The sequence below is a fragment of the Ambystoma mexicanum genome, chromosome 7p (assembly GCF_040938575.1).
Source record: "Ambystoma mexicanum isolate Mex_15411 chromosome 7p, UKY_AmexF1_1, whole genome shotgun sequence".
Lineage (NCBI taxonomy): Eukaryota > Metazoa > Chordata > Amphibia > Caudata > Ambystomatidae > Ambystoma > Ambystoma mexicanum.
The window spans coordinates 600,029,380-600,046,317 of NC_090939.1; the positions used below are offsets into that span (position 1 = coordinate 600,029,380).

At 43.9% G+C, this 16,938-nt stretch overlaps 1 protein-coding gene across 4 annotated transcripts in view; it reads right to left on the reverse strand.

The window, feature by feature from the left end:
• The window catches only part of HERC2 (HECT and RLD domain containing E3 ubiquitin protein ligase 2), a 2,956,340-nt gene that overhangs the window by 1,986,704 nt on the left and 952,698 nt on the right, over positions 1-16,938 (reverse strand). For all 4 annotated transcript variants that reach the window (XM_069636605.1, XM_069636607.1, XM_069636603.1 and 1 more), the window contains exon 31: positions 10,949-11,085. In XM_069636605.1, coding sequence (XP_069492706.1) covers positions 10,949-11,085 — 137 coding nt within the window. The remainder of the gene's footprint in view (positions 1-10,948; positions 11,086-16,938) is intronic.

Below are 16,938 nucleotides of genomic sequence, written 5' to 3' on the forward strand. Positions count from 1 at the left end.
ATACTACAACTTTTCCTAACTTTTGAAAATCGAATAGCAACCATCGGCATTGCTCAATCCAATAGTAAACCTGAACAACATATACTGTGGAACTGGCGACTGTAGGGCACTAGGCCCCCTTCCACTTCAGGGCTGGACTTAACAAGAGCTAGTTTTTTCATTCTAGGATTCATCTTAAGTGTTAACTATATTTACTCAAGTGATTATGTCCCGGAAGGATAGCTCAGCGGCAACGTGCTCGCCTTGGAAACAAGACAACACAAAGCAACACAAGTTCGATCCCCGGGTCCGCGCTTAGAAACCTCCGGGTATTAAGCGCGTTATAAGTACAGCAACTAAGTCATATTCCTGTAACAGCGCCTAAATGCCCCCCGGGCTGAGAGGGCTTTAAAAATGCTAATAAATAAAAAAATAAATAACCATGTTTTATTGTTAGGCAAGATTGTGTGCAGTACCCTTTGGGTGCATTACAACAACGCTGACCTCCTGACAATAGGAATCCACCCTTTGGTATTAGTCTGTACTACACAGGTTGGTAGCGTGATTGAGCAGCCAGGCTCATCCCAAGAGGGGTCAATGTGAGCAGTAGGGTAGTTACATAGAAATCCGCAGTGACAAGTATCCAAATAAACACTTACACTCGAGGTGCTTTGATTAAACAATTATTCATTTATTTAACAGTCAGTTTGAATAAGCCTTTTTCAGAAAACACACAAATACCTTCAAAATACACTTAGTCTCTCTAAATTAGCAAACACCCATTTGGAATGACACACAGACACTCTCTACACCCTCAGGTGACTTAAATAGCTAGGACACTGAGGACATTAATTTATCACTGTACTTCTAGAGCATTACTAAGATGACGGTCAAAGAAAAGTTATTAGACTAAACAAAAGATCACAAATATCGTTAAACAGGTAAGTACTTTTTGAAACCCCCAATGCAAAGTAAGTTAGCCCCTTCCTGGAAGGAAGTCCAAACACAAAGTCAGAGGGAAGAAGAGTCATTCAGGGAGCGAGGCCAGGCCAATGTCAATTGGGCAAAAGTCTGGGTGGATTGAAGCACTTCTCAGAGGTAGGCAAAAGTCTTGCACAATGTTTTAGAAGTCTTTGTAGAAAAGGAGAAATCAAGGTAGGGCCACAAGCTGTTAGACTTGTGAGAGTAGAAGATGCAAGCAACTCTACAGAGCAACTAAGACAAGTCTCAACTGAGGACAAGCAAGGCTACACAACAAGAGGTAAGTTCTTTTAGACTGTACAGTAGCTTTGGTTTGAAGAAAAAGGGGGCAGCCGGCTTCTGTTCCTGGGCAGCTCTGCAGATCCTGTTGTTCCTGGGCCTCAGTCGTGGGGACAAGAGGGAGGACATCTGGGGTCTCAAGCACTGCAATGGGACAGCACCCGGCAATCTTCAAATCAGTGGCACTTTGTGGTTTCAGCTCCTCGCAAATAGCACCACAGCGGTTCCTGGCTGTCGAGATGGGCTTTCCTTGCATCTGGGGTCCAGCACTCTGTTGAGGTGGCTCAGGCTCAGTCTGCTTCCTGGAAGTCCGGAGGATCTTGATGGAGCTCTTGGCCAGCTTAAAAGTGATACACTCCGAATCTGGTGTTCCTCTCCCTGGCACTTTGGTTCCTGCAGCAGCAAGGAAGTACAGCGAGCTCTGAGAGGATGTCCAGGTGGCTTATTTTGGAGTTCACTGGTCCCACCAACTCAAGGGGAGTAGTTCGGAGCTTTAGCACAGCAGCAGGGCTTGCCTGGGCAAACCAACGGTCCAGGAGTTGCAGCAGGCATCTCTTCCAAGTTCTTCTTCGGATTCCTTCGTCCAGTGGTTGACTGCCTTCCAAGCCAAAAAGCCTCGCCTTTTATGCAGGTTTCTCCGATTCATTCCAGCCTAGCTGTCAATCAAACAGCAGGGTGGCTGTCCTTGCCGGACAGCCAGCCGGCCAATCACCTTTGGGTGCATTCCTGTAACCAAGGAGATTAAGCACAGAGTTGCAGGCACCTCCATCACTTCCTGGCCCTGCCAGACATATTGGAGCCAGAGGCGGGCTTCACTCGTGAATCCCTCCAAAAACAAAATGAACAAAGGGATGAAACCTGGTTTGGCGCGCAGAGTAAATCCTACGAAGGACCTTTCCACAGAGAAATGGCGAAAAAAGAAGAACTGGGCCATTTTTACAAAAATGGCACCCAAGGGTACTTTATTGCAGCTGCAAATGCAGCCTGCGGTAAAAGCACACGACAGTAATTAAAAGTAAAACACTGGCACTAGCCATTTGTCGTAGAAAGGTTAACATAAAAATGTTACAGGAGAACCTAGACAAAGGGGATACTAAGTAACCCCTCCAGCACCCTATGGTAAGATAGTGGGTGCTGGATCTAGAAAGTTACAAAGGTAAGTAAAGTCCATTTCACTTTACTGCTCTTGCAAACAGTTTATCGAAGAGAAGGTTTTTAAACCTTGGGGATATCTAGAAGACTTCCCTGTGTCACTGCACTGAAGGTGCTGTGTGACACAATGTAAACAGATGCCTATGGAGTTTTTCAGACTCCAAAAACCAAAAGAGAAACAGAGTTCAAATCACAGAAAAATAAATGAGAGTGGGAAAAAGGGTCTCACTCTCTCCAGGTAAAAATGAAAAAGTCCTAGAATCCAGCAAAAGTGCTGGGGGTCTCTAACGTAGAGAGGAATTAGCACATTTCTGAGAATTCTCCCTAACAATTGTGTTGTAAATCCACTTTTTCTATCGTTTCACTGACGTTAAAGGTATTGCTTAAAGGTATTGCTGATAAATCTGCCAACTGTTGCATAACTGTCTTTAGAGTAAAGTGTAGACGGTCTTTCTAGAATCCCCAATGGTGGAAGCACATATGTATTTAATAGTAGTTGTGTGACAATACTTATCTGAAGATTATATTGCTTAGTGTGCATGTTAAACGCTTAATAAGGAATATGTTACATAACTCATGTTTTCCAGCATTGGTATCTTTTTTAGATTCATATGCTGTTTGAATATTCCCCGTCATCTGGTTGGGAACCCCAGTAACATTAAAACAGTTTTCATTTGCATTTTAAAGGCTGCAGTCACTTGAATGTTCTTTTAAAGTCGTTTTGGGTTCTTGCCCTATGGCCAATAGGCAGAGTCTCCCTTAGCTCCACCCCTGGAGGCAATCTTCAGATTTCTTTACTGTACGTTGGAATTCATTAAATGTCCTAAATACCTTTTCCTAAGATGTGTGACTTCTACACAACGATTCTGGCACGCTTAAGATAAGTATTTTCCTATTGTGATTTGGAGCATCTTACATCCCCTGTTGCTCCCCTGCTAAGCTACTTTCAGACAAACTCAGGGTTGAGGCCGGTGAAAGATGGCTCCTCACCCCACCATGTCTGATTCTAAGCCTAAGAAAAGCCTTTTCAAGTCATGCTCCACCAGCTACTTAAACATCTACGTGGAGGACCAGCATACTGAGTATCTGGTCCTCCACGTAGATGGAGGACCAGATACTCATTTTTAAGACTCTCCATAGTGTCTTTTTAAAGGTATCCTCTTTAACAACTTATTGGCAATAAGTGCCTGTTCTTGCTGGGTTACCCTGGGGGCTACCCATTTAACTTTCATTTGCCAACTTTGGGTGAACTACAGTTCAAGGGTAGGAAGGATCTTTGGATCCCTTTTACATTTTGTTAAGTGAAACCAGCACAGCCCACCTTATGTGGAGTGCTGGGGAGATACAATGTATCCCCTTTCACATTAAAACTAACAATTCTGTTACAGGGTCAAGCTCACCTTCAACGGCTGGTGGCAGTGATATCTTCTATTTATTTGGTGCACCTTAACCGCGGGCTGCGTGCACAGCTGCAGTAAAGGCACCCAAGGGAGTTCATTTGACCAAAATGGCCCAGTCTTCTTTTTTTGCCATTTTAGTGTTTGTCGTTTCATGTTCCTTACCCTGACATCCAGGGCGGGAAATTCCTATGTGTGATTTTTATCTTCAGTGGGAGTCCCCTAGACTCCCCGCCCAGACTCCAGTCTGTCTGTGAGAGCAGGAAGTGAGGGAGAAGTCCAAAACTCCCCAGCCCTTTGTCTTACGCCTTGCTTGAATGGGGACAAATCCCAGTGGGGGGGCTGGCTGTCCTGATTGGTCAACCCGACCGCTGCTTCTTGTAAAATGCAAGGAGAGAATGCAGAGGTTATGCTGCAATTCCTGATAAATACTGCGAACCTGAAGTTGAAGAAAAGTCGACCACTGGAACCGAAACCGAAGAGGAAAATGAAGGAACCACGGGTGAAACGATTTTCAGCGACTGCAGAGCCTGCTGTGTAACCGGAGCCTGCTGTAGCCCTTCCTTCTAATCGACCTGGGGACTCAGAAAACGAAGACCCAGAGCCTGGCGAGACCCACTAGACTCAAAAAGACCTGCATTTGAGCCATCCCACGCGTTGCTGCGACCTTGCGTTGCTGCAATACCCCAATACCCTGGACCTCAAGCCACTGTCTTCCGAATTCCAAATCTCGCTGAAACTTCATGGGCATCCTGGTGGATCTCCAGCAACACGAAACGAGTCAAAAAAGTCCCCTCAACAGAGTGATGGACCTTTGTAACGACGAGAATTCAACCGCGATTTTCTGTCTTCTTCTGTGCTTCTTGAAAAGGTGCCAAATCCGTAGAACCGCATTCAGCTGCGAGTGAAACCTTGCCTAGAGCATCCTTCATCGGTCTCTGCTGCTAAGTTCCTTCCAAGGTCTTGTTTTCAGTCACTACGACAAGGAATCCACTGACCGGGTATTTGGCTGCAGACCCTGAAGTCCTCATGCTGCAAAATCTTCTTCAATGCGGAGGTATTGTGTTGGCTTGGGTATGTACTTACCTTAAGCCTGTTAGGATTTCTGTGCAGCTGTGGGTTGTCTTCTATGATGGGCAGGCCTCATCCAGTACACCCACTCCCACTGCTAGAATCCTGCTAGGGTGTCTTCTGCGAAGCCCCTGGACCCTCTACTAACTCTAAAGTGAAGTACTCACCTGTTCGCCCAGAACTCTGACTTTTGCTACTAAAGAACCTATCCTGACACTGCCTGTTGGTCACTACTCCTAGTGACCCCCCCTTCTGCCACTGAGAACACTCATGCTCCAAATGGAGGGACAGACTTTCAAGGGATTGGGACTTCTGCCTAGAAAAGAAATGTTTAAAAGTAACTTGTAAAGAGTTGGTTGGTAACTGCAATTCTAAGAGTGAACAGTTACAAAAGTTCTTACTAATCTTGAATGTGTGATACACTATTCATAGAAGTATGGTTAACATCTTTTCTTCGTTCGCAACTGTTTTACCAGTCTAATAGAAAGTAGATGTGAGGGTATTTGACTCTCCGGTGATTAGTTTGTGCCTTTTCCCAAAAGTAAAGTGTTGGTTTCACCAGATTATTCCTGCAGGTTAATTGTATGAATGTCCTCCAACTGTTGGTATCACCAGATTAGTCCTGTCCCCCAACTGGGTCTTGCTTCCCCTGACTTGCTGCTAGCCTGTCCAGAATAAGTCTGCACTAGGTTGTTGCCTACCTAGAATAACTTTGAGCCATTCAGTAAAGTGTGACATTGGGTTTTACTTTCCCCTTCATTGTGAGGTTAAAAAAGTATGTGGGGTTTACTTACCTTGTGTTAGCTGTGTGCCATCCAAAATAAGTTACAAGAGTTACTGCTCATCTCCATCTATGGTTCACTGATCTCAAAAGCACCTGTAATTGTATATTACATCCCCAGGTTTTACTCACTTAGTATAACTGTGTGTTATCACAAAAGTAGTTATAGGTTTTTACTGCACTTGGAATAAGTGTTCGACTATTCACAAAACGTATACTGTCCAGTTTACTGGTTAAGTGATTACTAAGAGTCAGTGTATAACTGGTAGGGTTACTGCCCCCTGCATTTCTGAATCTAATTGTGAAAGTAACCATTGGTTTTTACTACCCAAGAATAGGTGCGACCTATACTGAATGTGTATGAAAAGGTTTTGACTTCCCTAGAACTACTGTTAGGTACTTCAAATAAGGTCTAAACTTGGGTCTGCGTACTTTCAAGTATAGTGTTGTGTTTTTATAATGTGATTTCATATAATGTGTTCGTACTTACTTACCCCCTAGATTTATCTGGGCCTACGTATATTTAAATAAATCCTTAATTTTTACAATACAAAGTGTTTCAGTGTTTCTTTCGATCATTTGTATTACAATTTCATTTGTACTGATTCTACAGCCCTCTCTCCTTCCTAAGATAAGCCTGGCTGCTCTGCCAAAGCTATCATGAACTCAGGTGGTACAGCCTTATACTAAAGTGGAGTCTTGTACTGACTCAGTTGAATGGTTTTACTAAGCCCTTAGTTGAACTTCAGAAAAACTGTCCCAACACCCGCCATACGTTTAGTAGCCACACGCGGTAAACACAAATGTGCACACTAGAAATAACGCAAACATTGTAAAAATATATTTGCTGCCACCAGCTTGTCTTTAGGCACACATACAAGTAACCAAAAATCCCAAGTGTAAAAAGCTAAGGTGATACAAAATTATCCCCATTGCACTGCATTGTAAGATGCTGTATACAAGGTTACCATGTTGCAGAGAGTGTAAAGGATGGATCAGTTCCCCCATAATAAATGAGCAAAATGCTTTACTTCCCTTCAAAAAGTCAGAGCAAGTTAAACAATTAGAGGTACACAAAAACTATGGAGGGATGTTAGGCAGAATCCTGTGCAGTACCCTTAGGGACCACTACACACAATTAAGACTACAAGTGGTACTACAAGTTCACCTTTGGTACAAGCCTGTACTACACTGTTAGAGTGGTAGAAGTAGCGGAACAGACAGACTTATCTCAAGAGCAAATGAGCAGTAGTAGAGATTACACAAAGGACCACAATTACTGTGACCCAAGCAAACATTGACTCAAGGTTTTTGGTTGAAAAGTAAAAGTACATTTATTTCTAGACCCTCTGTTCGTAAAACACTTCAGTTCTATTAAGGTAAAACCACACGAAAAATACACTACACACAACCAATTCACTTTGTGCAGCACAATTCAAGGTAAGTACCTTTGGTTTTGACAGACCGGTGTTGTGAAACAAAGACGTTACCGGGGGGACAGATGCAATCACTTTTTGACAGTATTGACAGTTCGGTCTTACTAAAGATACGCATACCCACGGGAAGAAATGTTACCGGAGTTAAAACACACTTAGCACATGAATCAACAAAAGAGAGTTGGGGATAAAAATCATAGGCAATACTTTTGTCAAGGCAGATAGAATCAGAGGACACTTTCCTACAAGTGAATAAAAGTCAATAGGCCTGTGCCAGTGTCAAGTGGAACAGGGTTCCTGTTGTCGAGGATCACACGGTTAGTACGGTTCACGATTCGAGATTGCCAGGAGTACTTGGATATTGTCAAAAAAGTTATAAGAGCGAAGGAAGATAAGGACAAGCCTTTTGGTGAGGAGAAAAGGGATTCACCCTAGTTCCTCGAGGTCGGAAACAGTACCTTACTCAAGTGAAGAAGAGCTGGTGCCACAGCAGTTTTTCCTGGTAGTTCCTGCAGACTCACGGTTCCTGTGACTTCAGTCGTGGGGACAAGGAGGACCTCCGGAGCGATCTGCACTACCCAGGGATGAGGCCAGCAGCAGCAAAAGCAACAGTGAATAAAAGGTGCGCTCCTTTAAAACAGGAGAGGCTCTTCAGATGGCTATCCAGACCACTACAGCTGTGTGCAGCGATTTCGACCAAGAAGGGGATCCTCTGCCTGTGGAAGATGAGCTGGTTAATCCCACCAAGCTCAAGGGAAGAAGACTTCAGACTGGATCTTCTCTTGTCGTCGAAGGGTAGATAGCTCAGGACTGCAGCAGGGCTCCACCGGGACTCGGTAGTTGCAGCAGCCGTATTCTTCTCCGCTTCTCTTCGGTTCCTTGCAGTTCCAGTGGCGACTGACTTCCAGCCCAAGAGTCCTGCCTTTTATGCAAAAATCCCCCATTCACACAGCCTAGCTGTCAATCTCCCAGCAGGGGGGTTGTCCGGCCCCGACAACCACCTTAGCCAATCATGGCAAAGTGCGAATTGGGTTTCCAAGGATAAGGGTGACTACACCCCTCCCTCACATTCAGCCCACCTAGACACCCAGGCTCCCAAAGGAGAGCTTCTTGAGAGAAGCCCGTCAAAAGACGGTGAACAAAGAAAGCAAACCCGGTTTGCCACGCAAAGTAAAACACAAAAAGGACTTTAACAAAAAGAAATGGCGAATAAACCCGACCGGAGCCAAAAGAGAGTATTTGGTCAAGCGGATTTATGTTCGAGGCTACTATGATACCCTGGAACAGTACCACGTTTATATAATATAATCGCAGTAGAAAAGTTAGGGTAGATACCACTGCCACCAGCCAAGTCTAAATGTTAAAAGAGCAAAACAAAGCTCAGGGAGGCACAGACAAAAAGGGATAGGAGTTAACTCTTTCCAGTACTCCATGTAAGATGGGGTGTACTGGGTCTGTAGTTTTAAATGACTATGTAAAGTAAATGGCAACTTTACCTGTTTTCTGGGGGACAGTAATCAGCCCCAGAAAATGGAGTCAGGGGGAAGTCTCAAAGACAACCCTGTGTTACTGCACAGAAGGTGCTGTGTAACAGACATAAAAAGTGGGGTTCATGGAGTGGGGTCCTCCAGAGCCCACAATCACACAAACAGTAAGAATACACGTGTAAGAGTGGGAAAAAGGCTCACACTCTTACCAAGTGGAAAAAATGAACTCCAGAAATAGAGCAAAGCTGCTGGGGGACGCACTAGGTGAGGGAAATTAGCCATAGAATGAGAATTATCCCTAACAAGGGAAAGGTGCGAAAAGAGACATCTTTCCTAACGCCATTGCCCAAAAACAAAGGATCGGAGGAAGTAAAGTGAAAATGGCTTCACTTAACTCAAAAGTCAGGCAAGGGTTCAAGACAGGCAAAGCTGCTGGAGTTGAAATCCATGGTGGTAAAATGCATATAGAATTCTTCTCTAACAGTAGCTGCAACATTTCTTTGCAGGAAACTCATCTTTAACAGCATATGAATTGGAACACAAAACTGATTGTAGATGTGTAAATATTGTATTGTTAACTTGAAGTAATTTGACATAATTAATCCAGGTTTGTAAGTGTCAATTTTGTGTGGACAATCACTTCCTTGGCAGTCTCTTGTCCAAGTTAATAGTCATTTACACCAAACCACTGATGTCTTTAGTCTGAGCCTTACTGCTCAGCCTCATTGCAAATATTGCAAATTAAGTTATTGCAAATTAAGTTTGGCAAGACATTTGTGTGAAACCTTTGGGTGCCCACTAAGATTGGTTTACCAGAACCCTACAACAGTGGTAGTCAAGAACAAAAGAGCGTTGTTTGCAAACATTGCAGACATGGCGATATATAAAACAAGTACACTGCATTGCCGATTTTTAGTTTCATACGGCTTTGAAATTCAGAAGTTGTCCAAACCTAAGATTTATGAGCTGGAACATGATCCTATTTAGTAGCCTTTATTTAATATGTTAAAGTCTAGCTCAATTTACAATTAGATTGCAGATTTGCATTTCTCCTCCAGACTACGGACTGGGCAATACTTTCATACAAGCATTTAAAAATGTTCTGTTAAACACAGAAGCTGAATAAACCATAATGATCACTTGATTTCATTAATACTCAAGTCAAATGAAAAAACTAAATCAGAGTGTCTTCCGTTTTAATTCTCAACATGTGTGCTAAACAGGAATTAATTCTGGCCCAGGTTCCAACCCAATACAAAAATGAGTGAAAAGCCATTGCACATTTACTGAAAAAGGATGCAATTATACAAGGAGCAGATTCGCTTACAGCTCTTGTCGGATTCCTAGTCTATTTTATAATTAGGTATTCTGAGCTAAGAATTGTTATAGGACAGAAACAATTCCGTAGTGTAAGCCGCCTTTCTCAAAATTTCAGATGTGGCCGATCCTTACCCCACCCAAAACTACCAGAAATTCTTTCAAGCTATTACTGCCCTTCATGAGCTGCTTTTTTTATTATTCAGGAATGCAGATTGTGTTTAGATGTAATGTGTTTGTGTGTGCATGTGTGTGTTTTCTTAAACTGTACCTCCTCACAGAGTTTATGTATAGTTTGATTTTCCTGACAAAATCAATTGACCCTTTTGTACTGAATGAGTCTAAATCCACAGGCCTTATCTGCTATGTAACTGGATGATAAGCCCCAGAGAGACCCTTGGCCTCAATGTTGCGATGTCCCAGAACCCCACTGTTCCTGTGTGAGGTGAGCAGTCTCCCAAAGTTAACGGACTTATTTTGGATGGTAGCACTATCAGACATTAAATTAGAAATGCAGTTCTAGTGGGCACCCCAGCCTTAGAAATCCAGTATGAGGTTTTCATGAACATCTTTGTATGAGCAAGCATTTACTGAATGCCATGTTTCCTGCTACACAGTATCCTAACCTATCCATTACCATCAGAAGTGAAACAAACATTGGGGGAAAACAGTTACCTAGGTGCGGGTCAGTCTTCCACAACATCTGTGAGCGCAGAGAAAAGGAACTATCCTAACAACCTACTCCAATAACTCTCTCAATTCTAATCAATGGAAGAAACACATATCCACTTCAGAAGGATGAGGACACCACAAAGCAATAAAGTAGAGAGTTACAGAAGTATCTAGGGAAATCCAGGAATTCAGTGGGCCAATATGCAAGAATTTCACAAGAAGATATTTTTAATGCAGTGTAGATTGAACTTTCCAAAGCAGGATATTCAAAGGATACAGTTTAACAGCTTAAAGGGAAGAAAGGTGGCCGTTTACCAAAAACATGCTAACGTCAATGTTGCCTCAACAAAAGAAAAAACATTTCTAAAAACCTGAAATTGCAACTAATCATATTACCTTTGGTGATCTGATGGGTAAGGTTCGCTTATCCAGGGATAAAGGGCTGAGAGGTACAACACATGCCTCTTCCAAGTCACTCTCCTCGTTGCCAATTTTAGATTCCTCAACATAGGCAGTTTCCATTTTTTTGGGTACTATAAGAAAACAAAATATGTTGCCATCTGTATTGCTCATTAAACTGCTAGTGCTATCATTTCAGTGACTATGGCATATAGATACCACACAATTAAGTATTTAATTCCAGAGTAAAATGTGCCAATAGAATCTTCAAATGAAATTTAAAAAAAGAATGTCATACAAAATGAGGAGGGTTAGCTGTAATTAGGTCATACCACTAGACAATCCCATATCAAATGTTTTTTGTGGCTTCTAATGGTGCCCCAGTTTCTTCAACAACACCATTTAAGCCATTAAACTAAAACAAAATATTTTTGAATTTTTTAACTTTTAATTAACATCATAAAAATGAACAGATATTGAAACCAGGCAGACCCACATTAATTATCTTTCAGTGTGTTCCTGACAGGCTGATGGCAGTGTTCACCACTTATATTTTACTGGCACACAACCATGCACCTTTACCTTTGTAACACGAGATTGCCTCTTGTACAGTACAGCTTGTGGGTTAATTCTGGTATGTTTGTTGAAGGAATGGGACTATATATGGTAATTCTCTTTGTTACGTAGAATTTCCGTTTTGAGTCCTTCTTCCCACTTGCGAGTTCCCCAGACTTTTTGCTGGACTGTTATTCTTTACATCTCATTCTCCTTAGTGAGTGGGGACCTTTTTCCAGACTATTCTTTTACCCTTACCTTGGGAACCCTTTTTTTTACCAATATTGGGTACTTTCTAATGGATGTATGCTTTCCTACATGTTTTCAGGCATCGAAAATGTATTATTGGAGCATCCAGCACTTTCTGTGCAGTGTTGCAGAAAGCTCCTTGAGCTTTCCTTTTTACTTTACCTGTATTAACACGTTACCAGGGGTGGGGGACACCCTTTTGCCCCTTCTGTATTTTATGAGATCAGCACACCCCATTGTATGTGGAGTGCTGAGAGGAAACATTGTCTTCATTTTCTCACTGTTCCAATAACTTGTATTTACTGTTACAAGTTCATCGACAGGCTGGTGGCAGTGTACCTTTTTGCATTACTTTTGGTGGACGTTTGTTACAGGCTGCCTTTGCAGCTGCGACAGGGACACTAGGGTCACCATTCGCCTAAAATGGTGGCTGTACTTTAAGCCCTGTTCATGACGACTTGTTCTTACTTAAGCCTTCTTCTACCTGCCCTGGTGGGGGAGGGCTTGATGGGACTTTTATCTTTGGCGGTCTTCCCTTGTAAAGCCTGCCAAAGCTCTCAGTGTCTGAAAGGACAGGAAGTGGGGGAGGAACCCAAAATTCCACTGGTATTTGTCCTGCAGTGTGCCTGTCTGAAACCAGTTTGAACTGGGAGGCTGGCTGTCCCCTTTGGACAGCCACCCCCAGATCTGCATGAGGGACTTGTCTGGTGACTGGTGAGCTCAGCCAGTTTTCTTGCATAAAAGGCAAGAGACCTGGAGCTGAACCCCAGAGTCGATCACTGGACTGAAGATACGATGAGGAATTCATAGAAGGACATCAACAACTTTCAAGCGACCGCCAGAGTCGGTGAGCGACTGCTGAAGACCTGACCCTGAATTGTGAGTGACAGGGATGATCTCTTGAAGACTACTTCCTCCCATGGACTGGTGGACATAACCAGTCTCAGGATCACCTGAATTCTGCACCAAATGACGAACAAATGCAACCTTCCCGGGCTACAAACTCCCAATACCCTGGGACCTGTGTCATTTAGCGGTGCAACGTCTTGTGATGCACAGTTTGGGTTACACCTATGTTAGCATCCTTCTGGGCCTGCAGTGACTCTTTTCTACTCCTAGACGTCCCCTCAGCTGGGTCGTAGGCTGAGAACTGAAGATAAGTACAGCGGACAACAACTGTTGCTGAACCAAAGCCTGTGAAGGGCTCTAACGTGCCAGTGCAGCAAAAATCCACTATTGTGTTGGGCATTCCACTGCTCGAGTGCACCAGTCGGTTCACTCAAAAGTTACTTCCTTCAGCCATCCAAGCCCAGAAATCTAAACCAGGGACACCTGTTGTCTCACCTTAGTGACCAGCCTGCTGCATCAAGTTCTTCATTGTAAAGGTACTGTTCCCAAGCCTAGGTACGTTCCTTGGTCTCACAGTGTTGTGCTTGTGTTTTTGGAGGCCTGCACTTAAGCTGTTATTTGCACCCCCCTCCAGGGCACCCCAAGTCCCATTGGGCTCAACCACCAATTGGGCCTCTAAATTGATAAAAAATAACTTACATACCTGAAAAACCTGAAGAAGCCTTCATAGACTCTACTCTGTCTGCTACTTAGCTGCACTTTCTTCCTCAGCCCTTGGCCACTGGATCCCAAGTGCCCGCCTCGACTCGGACTCACCTAGTATAGGGATGGACTTTTAAAGATTGGTTAAGCAGGAGCTAACTGAAGTTGCACGAGTTGATCTAATGTTTGCTATTAAGTATCAATAGTTTCTCTCACTTTGTTGCTTTACATTTGATTTAAAGTGTGCTCCCTTTTATTCCACTGTGATACTGTGTGAATAGTGCGTACTTACCTTACCTTTACAACCTTATGTATATACAAGAAATCACTTTTTATATAACTTCTAGTGTGTCAGTGTTTCCTTGAACTAGGTGTATCCTCCAAGTACTGTGTGCCTCACTACAGCCTTTCTCCCTCCTTAGACTAAGCCTGGCTGCTCAGCCACAGCTACCAAACCTTTGGGTAGTACAGGCCTAAACTAAGAGTTGTAACCCTGTGACCTAAGGAGGGCTTTTCTAAGTTGCGTCCCAGACAGCAACTTGTGGAAAACTCCCTAACACTCTTTTGCAGGCGCTGTCCAGAATGCAGGGAAAGGAAGTGTGTGTTTGTAACTACAATGCCTGTGTCAGGGTCTACGATGCGCTAATCCATAGCCACATCATGAGTTATGTCATAGGGAGACTGATCAGATTAGCCAGGACTGGATAACCTCTCCAACCAAGAATTTTGCATTTCCTCTTGGAGATGGGCTGGGGTACCCACCACGCCAGCATTTTGTATATCTGGGCAGGTTTTGGAGCCAATTGTTGGTCCACCACTGGAGCCTGAATGTGAAAGAGGACTTGGGGGGGTGCTGGGATCATCGTTGTAATACAAACTGCCAAAGACAACTCGCGTAAGGTGATGCCCTGTCTCAGCCAGTGGAAGCCGGCAATCCAGGCAACTCTCTCCCTTGAAACCATATGCAAAATTGGTTCACCATCAGGCACCTCTATTGACTGCCTCCGGAAGCTCATGAGACCCGCAGATGCCCAGTCCAAAAGGTCTAACATCCTGAATGCGGGTCTCTTCTTGTGCCTTGACTGTGCACGCCTTCACTGCTGCTCCCTTGCTAACTGCATCCCCTTGAGACATTTCGGCTTGTCCCTCTACTGCAGCTCTTGCCCACTAGGTAGAGTTATCCTGCTGGAGCTATATCACTCTGTGCTCCATTGTGGCTTAAAGACCCTTGCTTGGTCATTGCAGAACTGCTCAATGATTATTCTTCCCAGTCGTTTGGCTCAAAGAAGAGGTACATTATTGAGATGGATTTCCAAAATCAAACCGGAGTGTGGATTTTGTGAAGCCACTCCATTATGGTGAACAGGGAGCTACAGAGTTATCCAGACCCAATCAAGGTAAGGTGGCAGAACAGCAAGGCTTAGTCTCAGAAGGGCTGTCAGAGCGGTCTAGTGTTACAATGAGAACACACAGAAAAACACAAATAATTCCAGTTAGACAGGTAAGTACAAAAATATACAAGTTATTATGCATTTAGATTATACACTAAGCAAGTAAAGCCTCTAGTCACATGTTGTCACACTTCCCATAAAACATATATACAGTCACCCTTAGGAGAAGAAAAAGCATACACTTCAATAACCAGTGAAACAAAGTTAAGTATTTAAATCATAAACTTCAGTAGAGACACTTAAAATACCCACATAATAATTCCACTATCACTTAATGAGTCCAACACTAGGATGGTTTGGGGTCATGTGCCCTGAAGTCATCAGTTCCAAAGTTATACTTCACAGGTAGGTTTTCAAAGAGATTTGGAAGATCCCAGTGGTTATGATTAAAAAGTCAAAAAGGTAAGTAATGTTAGGGTAAGTAGAATAACGCCCTGCCAGTCACTAGGAAGGGATCTTAGACCAGGTCGCCACCAACCAAAGTCAGGAGAGTTGTTTAGGGACAGGACTTTATGCCCATGTAACCCTATGGAGAAGATGGGGGCGCAGAAAAAGTATGTTAACTTACCAACTTAATCCAATTTTTTCAGCATCCACTTTAGAGGTTGCTGAAGCTAGTGTGACCAGTTACTTCTGCACTGGATCTGGCCGGGGGATGTGCAGGGGCTGTGGTGCAGAGGTCACTTTCTGCTTCGGGAATGGGTCCGGCTAGACCTCAGTTCCAGGTTCCAATGATCTGGTACTGCAGACTGGACAGCTGGACACCCTTAGCACAACTGAATGAGGACCTCCACAGAACAGGCGACCCCTTGAGACCGCCAGGACACGACCAAGACAGTCTGCAGCTGAAAGTCTTAACGGTCAAGTGGTGACAGACGATCCTCGTGGTGCAAACAAAGGAGTAGGCCATGTATGGCTTCTCTTCGGTCAGGATGGCTGAAATTGCAGGAGGCAAGCAGAGGATTCACAAAGTTCCAAAGATGCACTTGGAACAGCGATAGCTGCAGCGAGGTAGAACAGAGAGCCGATCAGTCCACTGGATGGTTTAGGGACACTGGGGGTGGGGGGGAAAGGGGTGGTTGGCAAACATTGTTAGTAATTGGTGCTGGCAGTTCGTGGATGTCCACTTCCTATGCGGTTATCTGAGCACTAGTTGTGAGTGCGTGGTTGAGGAATGTAGGCACATTAGTCAAAAGTTGTTTCTGTACATGTTTATTATGTACTAAATAACACGTGATAAATACTGGCAATGGTAGCCTTATGGGTGAAACAAGGAGCCGACGCGCGTTTCGACCGAAGTCTTTATCAAGGCAGACATAGGTTTGGTGACATGGATGCTGGAAGCAAAATCTGGTGGTCTGAGAGCCGCCTGTTTAAAGGTGCCTGCTCCAAGCTGGATAGCTTATCAGAGAGAAGATCTCTGTTGCTAACGCCACAAGATTTTGCTTCCAGTATCCATGTCACCAAACCTATGTCTGCCTTGATAAAGACTTCGGTCAAAACGAGCGTCGGCTCCTTGTTTCACCCATAAGGCTACCATTGCCAGTATTTATCATGTGTTATTTAGTACATAATAAACATGTACAGAAACAACTTTTGACTAATGTGCCTACATTCCTCAACCACGCACTCACAACTAGTGCTCAGATAACCGCATAGGAAGTGGACATCCACGAACTGCCAGCGCCAATAACTAACAAGGTTTGTCAACCCCCCTCCCCCCAGTACACAAACTTCTGAGAACCCTGGAGTTTGGTTCTATGACAAACCATGTGCCAGGCGACAATCAACATCCCTTTTCCGGACTAAAACAGTGCTCAGGGGACCATTAATTCCCAACCCAAACTCCATCCCTTCTGGAAACAATGGTTTAGGGACACTTCAGAAGGTTCAGCAGGCACGGATCTTCAAGCAGTGATTGGGACAGGTTGTTCCCACCAGTCATGGGGTTGAACCACCGACAAGTGCCTTCTTGAGATCAGGACAGAGGGGTAGGGTTTCACCTGGACTTGGCTGGAAGCAATGCTGGTTGGTTACAACTGTTATCCTCGAGTCTTCAGCAGGCTACACATCTTCATAGGATTTTGGATTGGACACCATGTCCATCAAGGGTAAGGATCTGCACCATTCAAATTGGCAGGGTCTGCCCAATCATGGACTTGGAGTTACCTCCAAAAATGT